This window comes from Amblyraja radiata, chromosome 14, assembly GCF_010909765.2.
Source record: "Amblyraja radiata isolate CabotCenter1 chromosome 14, sAmbRad1.1.pri, whole genome shotgun sequence".
Taxonomy (NCBI): Eukaryota; Metazoa; Chordata; class Chondrichthyes; order Rajiformes; family Rajidae; genus Amblyraja; species Amblyraja radiata.
This window is the reverse complement of record NC_045969.1, coordinates 57624525-57640768: the sequence shown is the minus strand read 5'-3', so window position 1 is coordinate 57640768 and position 16244 is coordinate 57624525. Positions and strand designations below refer to the sequence as shown.

Sequence of the window (16244 nt, the reverse complement as noted above, 5' to 3'; positions counted from 1 at the left end):
CCACCACCCTTTGTGTGAAAAGGTTACCCCTCGGATTCCTGGTTAATATTTTCCCCTTCACCTTGAACATACAGTATGTCGTCTGCTCCTCAATTCCCCTACTCTGGGCAAGAGATTATGTTCATCTACCTGATCTATTTCTCTCATAATTTTGTATACATCTATAAGAAGGCCCCTCATCCTCCTGCATTCCAGCATTCTCAACCTCGCATTATAACGCACACCCTCTAGTCCTGGCAACATCCTCGTAAATCCTTTCTGAACCCTTTCAAGCTTGACAATATCTTTCCTATTACAGGTGCCCAGAACTGAACATAATATTCTAAATGCAGTCTCACCAACGTCTTATACAACTGCAACATGACCTCCCAACGTTTATACTCAATACTCCGACTGATGAAGGCCAAAATGCCCAAAGATCCGAAACGTCACCTATTCCTTCTCTCCAGAGATGCTCCCTGTCCCGCTGAGTTACTCCAGTATTCTGTGTCTACCTTCAATTTAAACCAGCATCTGCAGTTCTTTCCTGTACTCCTAGATCCCTCTGCTCTATAACACTACCCAGAGGCCTACCATTAACTGTGTAGATCATGCCCATGTTCAACATCCCAAAATGCAACACCTCACACTCACCATCACCTGCCACCGTGAAACGGACCCCCTGTCCGTAAACATGTTCAGGCATGATGTTGGGCACAGACATTGTGGGCCGAAGGGCCTGTTCCCATGCGGTACTCCTCCATGTTCTAAACTGATTTTTTACCTGTGGCCTTGATTCCATGTACTGGCATTTTGAATACTGCACTCTCAGTTGCAACTTTTTCCTTGTTGAGGAAAACTGGCATTGAAATCCGGATCTTAAGGTAAATATTTCAATGTGGTTTCTCTTGCTTCAGGTTTCCTGAAGATAGCACACTTAGCATCCAGTGGTTAGAGAGTAGATATAAGACAGTTAATACAATCTTTGAATTTTGTAGCACTGTCACCCAAGGAAGTTAAAATTTGACCCTATATTTGACCACCTGCAGCCTTATCGCTCTCTTTATTTTAAGCATCATCACCTTTTCTAATCCCATCTGGACAGAACCGTCTAGGTTTCGTGTTTGAAGTGGGTAGAGTCGCTGCCTCACAGCGCCAGAAACCCATGGTCCTATCCTGGCCTTGGGTGCTGTCTGTGTTGAGTTTGCACATTCTGCTTGAGACCACGTGGGTTTCCACAGGATGCTCTGGTTTCCACCCGCATCACAAAGACATGCAGCTTTGTAGGTTAATTGGCCCTCTGTAAATTGCCCCTAATGTGTCGGGAGTGGATGCGAAAGTGGGATAATATAGAACTAGTGTGAATGGGTGATTGATGGTCAATGGATGGACGTGGTGGGCCTGTTTCCATGCTGTGTCTCTAACCTAAACTAAACTTTACTTACATGTCAGTATATTTCCTTGGACACAGGAAGAATGATAACTGAATGTTTATTTAGGTCTTTCCTTCTGGATCATAACAATAATGATGCAAGCTGATGAGGAACATTAAATATAGAAATGTGACCAGCATTCTTTCTGTTTCTTTAGCAAAATCTGTTGGGCATAGAATTGCTGAACAGGACCAGTGCTCTCAGAAATCAAACAACTCTTGCTCCTTGCACAAACCACTTTCCATTCCTGCGAATAAATTGAAAGATATCGGGGCAAGTTAGTATCGATCTCTTGTCATTTTATATTTTAGACTAAATTTAGAGTTGAGTCATATTATATTTTCCTAAACCGTGAAACTATATCTTATAGCATTGGAATATTTAGTTACCTGCTTTGTTTACCACATACCCATGATGGCAAATTAGGTCTTACCTTTTTATGATTATTTATGTTATGAATTCATCCACCTTCTTACAGAGATATTGCCCATCTGTATATAGTACCTTTAAGCTGTACTTTTGAACATTTTTTATGTACTCTGACCCTATTAATTACTGGCTTTTGTGGCCACTGCCTGTGTTGCCAACTGCATTTCTAGCTTCCACTTCCAGCTTTGTTTTCTCTCCCTCTTGGCTGACTTCTCAGGCGTTACTCTGCTTCTGAAATTCATTCAGAGGCATTCCATTCCTTTGTAGTCAATGGAATGGATTTTGACAGTGGCATAGTGACAAGAACTGATGCAACTGTACGACATGCCGTGCAACATATTGGGGATAAACATACCGGCACACGTATCTCAGCATGCCCTACATAGAGAGACCTGGATGGAGTGGATGTGGAGAGGATGTTTCCACTAGGAGGAGAGTCTAGGACCAGAGGTCATAGCCTCAGAGTTAAAGGATGTTCCTTTAGGAAGGAGATGAGGAGGAATTTCTTTAGTCAGAAGGTGGTGAATCTATGGAATTCATTGCCACGGAAGGCTGTGGAGGCCAAATCAATGGATATTTTTGAGGCAGAGATGATAGATAGATTCTTGATCAGTACGGGTTTCAGGGGTTATGGGGAGAAGGCAGGAGAATGGGGTTAAGAGGGAATGATAGATCAGCCATGATTGAATGGTGTAGTAGACTTGATTGTCCAAATGGCCTGTTTCTGCTCTTGTCACTTATGAACTTATGAATTAAACACAAACTCTCCCCAGTACGTAATACAAATTTGTAAGTAATACAAATAAATCATGGAGATATGGAGGCAAATTGGAACTGCAGATGCTGATCAAAACACAAAGTGCTGGAGGAACTCAGCAGGTCAGGCTGCATCTGTGAACCCGCTGAGTTCCTCCAGCACTTTGTGTTTCACTACAACATGGAGAAAATTGCATTAGGCTGCAAACTTTAGAAATGCCCAAAAGTGCTGCCACGAAAATCTCAAGTTTACTGTCAGCAATAAATGACAAATGTTACCCAAAAACCCAAACTAAAACATAATGCTGGAAGAGCTTCGCTTTTAATATTTATTTCCCACAGAGAAAGTAAAATTGGTAAAAGTTAGAGATAGACAGGTGATGAGGTGCAGATAATATATGAAAGGGAAGAAACCTTTTGTGTTCTGTTCACTCTCCCTTCTCCTTCCCCTTTTCTTTGCATCTGAAAACCTGTTTTTCCACTTACTCTTCCTATTTCTTGTGAACAGTCACTGATCTGAAACATTAGCTCTGATTTTCTCCCCGCAGTTGCTGCCCAGCATGCCAGTATTTCCAGCAATTTCAGTGTATTTCCAATAACTTCAATTTAATTATTTCCACTGTGTTGGGAATTGCTTCACTGTAGTCACAATGGGAGTACCTTGTTTCAATGGCTTGTTGGGAAATCAAATTACGTGTATGTTTACATACGCCTAAGTTGCAGGAATTTCCCATGGAGGTTTCCAGACCAATTGCCTTCAGGCACTTCATCAATGAGCCTGTTTCTATCACCGGTGTGAGGATATTTGCTGATGGTTTCACACGATGAAATCCATTGGCAGGTCTTCAGAAAATGAGGCGATACATGCCCGCATGCAACAAGCTCAAGATTAAGACATGGATGATAAGTTAGCTAATAAATTAATTACAATTACAAATTAATTACAATTACAATTCATGTTGTAATGTGAAGGATTTAGGAGTATTTGGAATATTCTGATTATCCTAAGTAAATCTTTCCCTTTGACAAGTGAATGGAATGGTGGAATACAAGCCAGAAGAGTTACCGGGTGATGGAAGTAACCTTATATTCCACAAAAGCCTGGTGCTTGATGTAGCCAACCAGCCACGGAGGGAGAAGGTGAAACTTCCAGCAGCCATTTTGAGTTCAAAGCCATTTCCGCTGCCTAATCAGAGGGTAAGAGTTACATTAAATATTGCATATGATAACTAAACTATATCAATATCATATGAGTGTGTAGGAAGGAACTGCAGATGCTGGTTTAAACCAACGATAGACACAAAATGCTGGAGTAACTCAGCGGGATATGCAGCGTCTCTGGGGAGAAGGAATGCGTGACGTTTGGAATGTCTGAAGAAGGGCCTCGACCCGAAACAACACCCATTCCTTCTCTTCAGCGATGCTGCCTGTCCCGCTGAGTTACTCCAGCATTTTGTGTCTATCTTCAATATCACAGGACCAATTTACCAAAGTAGGAGGCAAAGTAATGTGGAGATGGATCGCCTGAGTTGCACTACTTTCCCGTGGAGGTTTCCAGACTAATTGCCTTCAGGCACTTCATCAATGAGCCTGTTTCTATCACCGGTGAGGATATTTGCTGATGATTTCACACGTTACAAATCCATTGGCAAGTCCTCAGAAAATGAGGCGATACATGAGGCGATACAGAAAATTAGGCGATTTAAGAGAAAGTTAGATAGAGCTCTAGGGGCTGGTGGAATCAAGGGATATGGGGAGAAGGCAGGCATGGGTTATTGATTGGGGACGATCAGCCATGATCACAATGAATGGCGGTGCTGGCTCGAAGGGCCGAATGGCCTCCCCCTGCACCTATTTTCTATGTTTCTATGCCCGCATGCAGCAAGCTCAAGATTAAGACATGGATGATAAGTTAGCAAGAAACATTTGCACAACACATATGCAAAGCAATGACTATTTCCAAAAGGGGAAAGTTGAATTTCCCTCTGTAATCAATGGCATTCCATTGCATCTACCCCTCCATTGATATTCTGAGAGTCACATTCACCAGAGACTTCACTGTGACACAATTAATTAATTAGCCCAGCCGGTTTCTGGACAATGTGTCGAGTCATAGGGTTATACAGAGTTGATCAGCTTAACTTGGCATCATCTTTATGTCATTAAGCTGGAACAAGTGCAGAGAAGATTTGCAAGAATGTTGCCAGGACTCGAGGGGCTGAGCTATAGAGAGAGGTTAGGCTAGGACTTTATTTCTTGAAGACCAAGGGGTGATCTTCTAGAGGTGTACAAAATCATGACAGAAATAGATAGGGTGAATGCAGAGAGTTGGTGAATCAAAAACCAGAGGACATAGGTGTAAGGTGAGAGGGGAAGATTTTATTAGAAACCAAAGGCAACTTTGTCACAAATAGAATGGTGGGTACATGGAACAAGGTGGCAGAGGGGGTAGTTGAGGCAGTTCCAATAACAGGATTTAAAGGAACTTGGACAGATACATGGACAGGACAGGACAGGAATCAGGGATATGAACCAAATGCGGGCAAGTGGGACTTGCATAGATAGGGCTTGATTGGAATGGCCAAAGGGCCTGTTTCTATGCAGTTTGACTCTGTCCAGCATGATCATTGTGGGCTGAAGGGCCTATTCTTGTGTTGTACTGCTCCACCTTCTATGTTCCAGCATGAAAATAAACAGGATTAAGACTACTCCTAACATGTCTGCATTCTTTACAGTTTGCAGTTATAGAAGAGCCAGTCAGAAGAAAAGTCAATACAGTTTCTGTTGCTGGGCCTGTAGCGGGTGGTCTGTGGAAGGAACCAACACGAGGCTTTGCACTGTTCCCAAGGGAGGTTAATTTTGGTATCCTACAAGAAGGCTTCACCTACGCTTACACTGTTTCACTGAAGAACGTTGGAATAGACTCTTGCAGGTATTTTCTTCTCCAATGTTAGTATCTTCTTTTCTTTTCTTTTTTTTTTTTTTAATTTATTTATTAGAAGTAAGTACAATACATTGGTACAAAAATTATGTTAACATATTACATTCTCTGTACAACTTCTCCTTTTCAAACTCAGTTTGGAAGAGTGACACAAGAGTTTCCCTTTTTTAATTTCCTTATTGGAAAGTGGGAACATAGGATCAGGATTTAATAAAGCCCTTCTGCTGGTACAGAGTAGAAACTGCCACATCCTGGGGGTGGAGGCACATACATGTCATCTCTATAGGCTAGGGTGAGTCGTTATCATTCCGCTACTCCTCAACATTTTGGCCACAGCAGGCTTGCCGATGGCCATTCACAGCTCAGTGTGTGTCAGTGCCGTGCACACTCAACCATTGACCATCTCCCCATCCACCAATAAACTCAGCTGATGTGCTGCAGAGAAATGCCAAGCAGAGGTTACAGACAACAACTCACTCACGTGAAGGCAAATAGAAGTCAGTCAATCATTTATTCCTCTAAAATGGTTTCAGATGCAAGATGTTGTACTTTTTATTCGTACTCTGAGTGGAAGACAGTGGGTATTTCCTGAAACAGCTTGCCACATTCATCATTGTCCATTCATGTGTGGTTCAAATGTGGGCACAAATCAAAACAGTGACTGCACCGGAGAGATGAAACATGACGCGAAATAGACCTCTTTCACGAGAGACCACCATGAAATCTCACTGAAGTTGAAACATTTAAATTTTAATTTGTTATAATATTTATTGCTAATTACCATACAGAGGGTTTTAAACACCCCAGTTCATCAACAGCTGCAGTAAGTAAAGATACAGTGAGGCTGAAGTCAATGGGCAAGGCCTCTGTTGGCTTGAGTCATACTTCACACAAAGGAGGCACAAGGAATTGCTATGCCGGGTTGCAAAAAAAGACACAAAGCGCTGGAGTAACTCAGCAAGACAAGCTGAAGAAGGATCCCCTATCCATGTTCTTCAGACATGCTGCCTGACCTGCTGAGTTAATCCAGCACTTTATATGCAAACGTACTTAAATTTCAGTAAGCCATACTGCATCAGTTGTTAGAACACTTTATTCTTGCCGTTTATTCTGAGATATTCCGCACTATCAGGGCATTTTATAAGGATGTAAAGAGTAACTTCAAATGGTATATTGTAGCGGCGCCTGCTGGCACACGCAAGTATCGAACCCGGCGTTCGGAAGCCACAGTCACGTGACTCGGGAGGGGCTGCTGTTTTTGCGCGGTTTCGCTTTTGCGCCACAGTTGTGTTGCTGACCACCTTTGTGGTCAGACGTGTCTGCAGAGACCTGTAAGCCAAGGAGCTATTGTTCAGTTCGGAAAACTTGGTTGTCGTCTTTGCATCTACCAAATTGGTGACCCCGACCTGTCTTGCCGTCGTTAGACCAGAGATCATGCAGGAGGACTATGTCCCCACAGAATCGGCCGGCACGAGGCAGGGCTCACCAGGCTTCAAGCTACCTTCCTTTTGGCCAGATCAACCTCGGGTTCGCCCACGTTGAGGCAGTTCCATCTGCATCGAATAATTGCGGATGACACAATGTACTTCCATGTGGTAGGAGCTCTGCCACAGGATTGTGCCTCGAGGCTGTTGCCGTATATTAGAGACCCACCGACGATCGCAAAGTATGATGGTTTGAAGGCCCTGCTGTTACATACTGGAACTGGAGGTTACATACCTCAGCCATAGGGACAGGGCGGCGAAGATCCTGCACATAGACAGTGTCGGCGATCGGCGTCCATCCACCATCATGGCGAAGATGCTGGCCCTGATGGACGGACACCGCATGTGTCTGCTATTCGAACAGGCGTTCTTGGAGTAGATGCCAGAGGTCCGTTTGATGCTCACCGGGGCCGATTTCAGCGATCCCCAGCACCTCGCGGAGAGAGCCGACAAGTTGTGGACCCACAGACAGCGGGACGTTTGTTCTTTCATCCGCCCCACTGCCACAGCACGGGTGCAACCGAGACGAAATCGGGACGAAGGTCAGGATCCGGCCAGCGCCGAAGAAGCATCGCCGCTGCCGGAGGTGTACAGCCGACAACGTTGGTGCTTCTACCATCTCCGTTACGGTCTGGAAGCCCGAAGATGCCAAAGCCCCCGTTCGTTACAGGGAAATGCCTCGGCCGATCGCCTATAGAGGCGAACGTGATCGGCTCAAACGAACGCCTCTACGTCCATGATAGCCACTCCGGCCACCGTTTCCTGGTAGACTCCAGTGCCATAGACAGCATCCTGCCACCGACTGCCTGAGATACCCGCGTCGGTAAGGTAGGACCCATCCTCTCGGCCATTAACGGGAGCGACATTCGCACTTACGGTACGCGGACCCTGGACTTAACTTTCGACTCCCACCCGTATAGGTGGAAGTTCACCGTTGCTGACGTCGCCCAGCCGATATTGGGAGCCGATTTCTTGCGCGCGTTCTCCCTGCTAGTCGACCTGTCGGACCTGTGCCCTGCCAAGCCGCGAAATCCGTTCACACCCCAACAGCAACTCAACGAGGTGGCTGAGATCCAGCAACCTTTCGCAGCCCTTCTCACCGAATACCCAGGGTTGCTCATGCCCAGGTTCGATGGGGCCGCGCCATGTCATGGCGTGGTCCACCACATTCCCACCGAGGGCCCATCGATTCATGCCCACGCTCGCCGCCTCCCGCACGATAAACTGCGCATCGCGTGAGACGAGTTCCAGCTTATGGAAGGCATGGGGATTGTCCGGCGGTCGGATTGCCCTTGGGCTTCCCCTCTGCATATGGTGCCCAAAGCGTCCGGGGGTTGGAGCTATTGTGTTAATAAATCAGTTCGGAAAACTTAGTTGTCGTCTTTGCATCCGCCAAAACATCATCATAATCCACAAAACTGGCACTGTTGTTACTATTTGTATGTTTCTTTTAATGGTTAAAATTCATGCTCATGGCTAAAACGGAATGCTTGAACTGGTTGATCATTTCTGTGTAGATTTCGAGTGAAACAGCCTCCACCAGCCACTGGACTCAGAGTGTACTATAAACCAGGACCCGTAAGTAGTCATTCTATTAAACAGGCATTAAATCACCATAGTTTATGTTTGGGTTTATTATTGTCAAGCAAAACGAGGTACAGTGAAAAGCTTTGTTCTGCATGCTATCCAAACAGATACGCATATACAATCAGTGCAAACTCAAATACAATAGGTAGAGCAAAGGGGAAGATACAGAGTGCAGATCTACAGTGCATTCAGAAAGTATTCACCGTATCAGATCAGCCATGATCATATTGAATGGCGGTGCAGGCTCGAAGGGCCGAATGGCCTACTCCTGCACCTAATTTCTATGTTCTATGTTTCTATGTATTCAGACCCCTTCACTTTTTCCACATTTTGTTACGTTACAGCCTTATTTTAAAATTGATTACATTCATTTTTTTTAATCATCAATCTACTCACAATACCCCAGAATGAAGAAGTGAAAACAGGTTAGAAATGTTTGCAAAGTATTTAAAAATAAATAACTGAAATATCACATTTACATAAGTATTCAGACCCTTTGCTATGACAATCAAAATTGAGCTTAGGTTCATCCTGTTTCCATTGATTATCCTTGAGATGTTTCTACAACTTGATTATATTATACACCTGTCTATATAAGTTCCCATAGTTGACAGTGCATGTCAGAGAAAAAAACCAAACCATGAAAACAAAGGAATTGTCCGTAGACCTCCGAGACAGGATGTGGGGAAGGATATTAAACAATTTCTGCAGCATTGCAGGTCCCGAAGAGCACAATGGCCTCCATCATTCTTAAATGGAAGAACTTTGGAACCACCAGGACTCTTCATAGAGCTGGCCACCTGGCTTAACTGAGCAATCGGGGGAGAAGGGCCTTGGTCAGGGAGGTGACCAAGAACCCGATGGTCACTCTGACAGAGCTCCCGAGTTCCTCTGTGGAGATGGGAGAACCTTCCAGAAGGACAACTATATCTACAGCACTCCAACAACCAGGACTTTATGGTAGAGTGGCCAGACGGAAGCCACTCCTCAGTAAAACGCACATGACAGCCCGTTTGGAGTTTGCCAAAAGCATGAGAAAAAAGATTCTCTGGTCTGATGAAACCAAGATTGAACTCTTTGGCCTGAATGCCAAGCGTCACGTCTGGAGGAAACCAGGCACAGCTCATCACCTGGCCAATACCATACCTACGGTGAAGCATGGTGGTGATAGCATCATGCTGTGGGGATGTTTTTCATCGGCAGGAACTGGGAGACTAGTCAGGATCGAGGAAAAGATGAACGGAGCAAAGTACAGAGAGATTCTTGATGAAAACCTGCTCCAGAGCGTTCTGGACCTCAGACTGGAGTGGAGGTTCACCTTCCAACAGGACAACGGCCCTAAGCACACAGCCAAGACAACGCAGGAGTGGCTTCGTGACAAGTCTGTGAATGTCCTTGAGTGGCACAGCCAGAGCGCAGACTTCAACTCGATCGAATATCTCTGGAGGGACCTGAAAATAGCTGTGCATCGACGCTCCCTGTCCAACCTGACAGAGCTTGAGAGGATCTGCAGAGAAGAATGGGAGAAATTACCCAAATACAGGTGTGCCAAGCTTGTAGCGTCATACCCAAGAAGACTTGAGGCTGTAAACGCTGCCAAAGGTGCCTTTGTACTGAGTAAAGGGTCTGAATACTTATGTAAATATGATATTTAAATTATTTCTTTTTAATTACTTAGCAAAAATGTCTAAACACCTATTTTCGCTTTTTTTTTAATTATGCAGGGCTCTCGCTTAACTTTTTTTCCCTGTTGCCAGCCGGGCAACCTGGGCAGCTTTTTAGGTTGCCAAATGACAGTTTAGGTGGTCATTTAAGATGGCTTGCATGACGCGTGCGATAAAGTGCTCGGACGAAGCGCGTAGTTACCAGTCGGAATTATACTCAATGAAGCATTCACATATTATTTCTGCTTCAAATAAAATCACAAATTAAACATTCACCAATCAAGACATGATATATCCCACAATGACATGCAGCAAAATTATACGACAGTATCTCAACTCTTTTTACACATTGCAATGAATGCAATTTCTATTAGTTCTTTCCACTTCCAAACAAAAATGTGGTTGGATTATTCAGCGTATGATCAACCTGTGTCAATAAATCCTGGACCATGGTCACATATATGCGTACGTATAGTTGTGAATGTTGCTCATTAAATAACTACAGTACTGATACTCCATATTAAGAGCATTGATTTGCCGTTAAAATGAATTCTGTAATAACGTGTCAACGGTAGCAATGACAATCGAACACTGCGGTTTTAATGTTTCACGTGTTCACAATTTAATTAATCCATCTTTATGGATTAAAACAAATAATAACATTGGGAATTAAAACACATTTGATTACATTCCGTTATCAAACATAGTCAATGTTCGCTCTGAAGACGTTTCCAGGACAATAGGGTCAGGGAAGGGGGTGTGTGTGAATCAGTGTGGGGTGGATAGATGGCGGGGGAGGTGGGGTGGGGGGGGGGGGGTTAGAAGGCAGTCGGTGCAGAATGGATGGATTGAGGCAGGTGAATTAGTACGTGTTGGTTGGAGAAGGTCAAATTGTGAGGGGAGAGCACGGGGGATGTCAGTGATGTTGAATGGCGGGGTTCAGTACGGGATGGATGGGGGTAGACAAATGTGCTGGAGGAACTCAGCGGGTGAGGCAGCATCTATGGAGCGAAGGAAATAGGCAACGTTTCGGGTCGAGACCCTTCTTCAGACTGTTCCCCACATTCTTCTTGAATGGGAGCATCAGTGCAGGATGAATGGGGGGGGGGGGTCAGTATAGTGTGGATCAGAGGGTCTGTGCAGGATGAATGGGGATTTACTACAGGATGAATGGGGATTTACTACAGGATGAATGGGGGAAGGTGCAGGGTAAATGGAGGGTGGGTCAGTACGGGATGAATGCGTGGATTAGTACAGGATGGATGGGCGATCAGTACAGGATGGATGGAGGAGAAGTGCAGGATGGATGGGAAAGGGGTAAGTACAGGGTGAATTGGGGAACCAGTGTAGGATGGATGGGGGGGGGGGGCGGGCGGCAGGAGTATTAATGCGAAGTGGATAGGGTGATCAGCGCAGGATGAATAGATTGGGGGGGTGGAGATGGGAGCACAGGGGATGTCAGTGAGGACTGAATATGCGGGAATGGGGATCAGTGCGGGATGTAGGGGAGGGTTCCCAGGATAAAGGGGGGGGGAGAGAGAGAGAGAGAGAGAGAGAGAGGGAGAGAGGGAGAGAGAGAGGTAGAGAGGGAGAGTGAGAGGTAGAGAGAGAGAGAGAGAGAGAGAGAGAGAGAGAGAGAGAGATAGATCGCTAGATAGCTCTCTCGCATACTCTTCTCTCTCTCTCTCTCTCTATCTCTCTCTCGCTCTCTCTCTCTCTCTCTCTCTCTCTCTCTCTCTCTCTCTCTCTCTCTCTCTCTCTCTCTCTCTCTCTCGCTCTCTCTCTCTCTCTCTCTCTCTCTCTCTATCTCTCTCTCTCGCTCTCTCTCTCTCGCTCTCTCTCTCTCTCTCTCTCTCTCTCTCTCTCTCTCTCTCTCTCTCTCTCTCTCTCTCTCTCTCTCTCTCTCTCTCTCTCTCTCTCTCTCTCTCTATCTCTCTCTCTCTCTCTCTCTCTCTCTCTCTCTCTCCCGCCTACTCTCTCTCACTCTCTCTATCTCTCTCTCTCTCTCGCTCTCTCTCTCTCTCTCTCTCTTCTCTTCTCTACTCTCTCTCTCTCTCTCTCTCTCTCTCTCTCTCTCTACTCTCTCTCTCTCTCTCTCTCCTTCTCTCTCTCATCTCTCCTCTCTCTCGTCTCTCTCTCTCTCTCTCGCTGCTCTCTCTACTCTCTTCTCTCTCTCTCTTCTTCCTCTCTTCTCTCTCGACGTCTCTCTCTCTCTCTCCTCTCTCTGCTCTCATTACTCTCTCTCTCTCTCTCTTCTGCTCTCTCTCTAACTCTCTCTCTCCTCTCTCTCTCTCTCTCTACTTCTCTCTCATCTCTCTCTTTGCTGCTACTGCTCTGCTCTGCTCTCGCCTCTACTCGCGCTATCTCTCTCTCTGTCTCTTGCTCTGACTCTCTTCTTCTCTTCTCTCTTCTCTCTTCTATCTCTCTCTCTCTCTCTCTCTTCTCTTCTCTCTATCCTTCTTCATCTTCATTCTTGTCAGCACTTCCCGGACAACATCGCCCGCTGCCTTTGCCGTTGGGAATTCCTCGCCACCGCCTCCCTCCTCCGCCAGCCAACAGCAAGGTGCAGGGCCGAGAGGTGCAGCTCAAAGATCCTATAGGGTGATTTCACGAAAGGTCACTGGAGCGTAAATCCCCACTCACGTGACCGAAAATTTTAACTGGGGGACAAGCGTCACTTCCGGTACATGTTAGTGGATGGGAAAACACGCACTTTCACACCCGTTAAAAACATCGAAAACGGCCAGGTTTTGAGCTGCAATTAAGTGAGCCGGTCGGGGTGACCGTGAGGTACAGCTGCCTAAATTTACAGTCCAAAAAAAAGATAGAAACTAAGGTAAATACAAGAGCGAGCTGAAGGTGTAAATACAGCGGAAGTGCTAGCGGACTTTTTTCTTGGAGATTTAAAGATCCAAAATATCGGGAATTATCGCGTTTGTTCGCTGCATTTCATCAAAAGTGGCATTATTGGCTTTTTATCTTTATTCATTTGTTATATGAAAAGTATTAAAAGTTAGAAACCCGTCAGTAAAATTGCAAAATCGCCCATGGTTCTCGGATGGGGTTTAACATGCAAAATGAAAACGCTTCTGAAGCTCCATTTACCATTTAAATAATCGTAAGCTTGCATCTCAGTAAAATTTATTTCAAAACGCATTGATAGTTTACGATTATTTAAATGGTAAATGGAGTTTCAGAAGCGTGTTAATTTTGCATGTTAAAACCCATCCGAGAACCATGAGCTATTTTGCAATTTTACTGACGGGTTTCTAACTTTTAATACTTTTCATATAACAAATGAATAAAGATAAAAAGTCAATAATGCCACTTTTGATGAAATGCAGCGAGCAAACGCGATAATTCCCGATATTTTGGATCTTTAAATCTCCAAGAAAAAAGTCCGTTAGCACTTCCGCTGTATTTACACCTTCAGCTCGCTCTTGTATTTACCTTAGTTTCTATCTTTTTTTTGGACTGTAAATTTAGGTAGCTGTTCCTCACGGTCACCCCGACCGGCTCCGTAAATTGCAGCTCAAAACCTGGCCGTTTTCGATGTTTTTAACGGGTGTGAAAGTGCGTGTTTTCCCATCCACTAACATGTACCGGAAGTGACGCTTGTCCCCCAGTTAAAATTTTCGGTCACGTGAGTGGGGATTTACGCTTCAGTGACCTTTCGTGAAATCACCCTATAGCTATAGGATCTATGTTGCAGCTGCTTCAGAAGTGTCGGAGCGAATGACGGGTCCCAGCGGCAGCCACAGCGGCTTCATCTCCTCCTCCTCCCGCTGCATGCAAACCCGCTAACGGCGCACTTTCAAAACAAACCCTCCCGCACGCCGAGGCCTCCCCCTCCCTCCCTCCTCCCGGCCTCGGCGTGCGGGAGGGTTTGTTTTGAAAGTGCGCCGTTAGCGGCAAAGATCCTATAGCGGAGCTCTGCTATAAGATCTTTGGTTAGCGGATTTGCAAGCAGCGGCCCTTATCAGGGCGGGCGTGGTGCGGGAGGAGGAGATGGAGCCGCTGTTCGGGACCCGTCATTCGCTGCGACCCTTCGTCACCCGCACCTAGTATCTTTCCCACGCAATACAGCCGTCACCGCCGACACAAAACATTGCGTTCCTTCTCTCCAGAGATGCTGCCTGACCCGCGGAGTTACTCCAGTTTTTTGTGTCTACGGTACAAACCAGTATCTGGTTGCCAAGCCAGGCAAAATGACTCGGTGTTTAGTTGCCCGGCGGCGCTTTGAGTGGTCATTGGCACCCGGGCAACCGTTAATTTTGAGCCCTGTTATGGGGTAGTGTGTGTAGATTGATGATAAAAAAAAGAATTTAATCCATTTTAGAATAAGGCTGTAACGTAACAAAATGTTGTAAAAAGTGAAGGTCTGAATACTTTCTGAATGCACTGTATAGTTCTCAGCACTGCAGCACATCTGTTCCAGAACCAAAGTGTAATGTCCACAATGGGGTAGAGGTGAATTGAAGGGAATTATGGGTGGACCATTCAGAAGCCTAGAGTATAACAAAAATTAGACATTTCTATAAAACATTGATTGGGCCACAATTAACCTTGTGCACTCCCACTTCTCCCCTCTCCCATCAGCCAAGAGGTACAGAAGTGTGAAAACACACACCTCCAGATTCAGGGACCGTGTCTTCCCAGCTGTTATCCGGCAATTGAAGCATCATATCACCAAATAGAGAATGGTACTGACCTACCATTGGATACCTTCAGACTATCTTTAATTGGACATTACTGGATTTTATCTTGTAGAATAGTAAGATTAAACGAGAACTTACCAGTTTGAAGTTTGATCTGTATTTTATGAGGAGTTACGATGAGGGATTACGTGAAGAAGCCCGCCAGGACGCGTGCGTGTCATTCTTCAAAGCAGCGGTGTGAGATCACAGATAACTGTAATGACTAAACATAGTAAGATTAGAGAACAGGTACCAGTTAAGTATATGATCAGGGTGGGAGCGGAGGGCACGTAATCCCTCATCGTAACTCCTCATAAAATACAGATCAAACTTCAAACTGGTAAGTTCTCGTTTAATCTTACTATTTTACTTCGGAGTCACGTGAGTGACTACGTGAAGATTTTAAAGCTCTGTGATTTCATGCCGTGGAATGAGTCCATGCATCACGTCTGCCTTGACTGTGTGAGGAATTGTGTTAACATAATTTGGACATGAATTCGACTTTGAAATCATAAAATGTTTAACACAAGTTTATAACCCTTTTTATGGGTTTAATTTAATTTACAGAACTTAAATTGTTTCTGCAAACGTTCCAGGTTTCATTACTGGTTTATTACAAAATAATTGGAATGTTTCCCCTCCAGACCATCCTGCTGCCTTGAGGATTTGGTCCATTGGTACATCCAACTGTATGCTGCCGATGTAGCTGCAGCCCTGGTGGAAAAGATTTTTTTTAATTTTAATATCCACCCCAGCCTGGGTTAGCAACTGTTTCAGCCATCTTGAGATGGTCTGGACAGCCTCTGATTCCACGTTCGATACCACTGGGAACCATGGTTGTAGGCCAATCGGGTACTATTAATACCAGATGCAGTCTTGTTGTATTTCCTTAATACCCGACTGATGAGGCAGGAAAAAGGAGGGAAAAATGCGTAAATAAACAATTCCCCTTAATGGAGCGAAAAATACATCTGTCGCCGCTGCCTCAGAGTCTGGTTCCCGCATAACATTACTTGATAACTGGTGGTTAAGTCTGGACGCGGATTAATCGACATCTGGAGTTCCATGTTTTGCTGTGATATCAGCAAATACTATTTTATTCAACATCCATTTGGTGTTTTCCATAATTTGCGTGACCTGGTATTTGCCACTGAATTTAGTCTTCCTGGTAGGTAAGTGGCTGATATCCAAATATCTCTCTGGATACACCATTGCCAATTTGTATAGCCAGGTTGTCACATGATGTCGATTTGTTTCCACCCTGTGGTTATTGT

General features: G+C 45.0%; 1 protein-coding gene across 1 annotated transcript in view; it reads left to right on the top strand.

Annotated features, from left to right (window-relative positions):
* The window catches only part of spag17 (sperm associated antigen 17), a 224565-nt gene that overhangs the window by 197899 nt on the left and 10422 nt on the right, over nt 1-16244 (top strand). Inside the window, exons 54-57 of the mRNA XM_033033446.1 lie at nt 1570-1689; nt 3628-3794; nt 5333-5529; nt 8540-8600. Of these exons, the coding sequence (XP_032889337.1) occupies nt 1570-1689; nt 3628-3794; nt 5333-5529; nt 8540-8600 (545 nt within the window). The remainder of the gene's footprint in view (nt 1-1569; nt 1690-3627; nt 3795-5332; nt 5530-8539; nt 8601-16244) is intronic.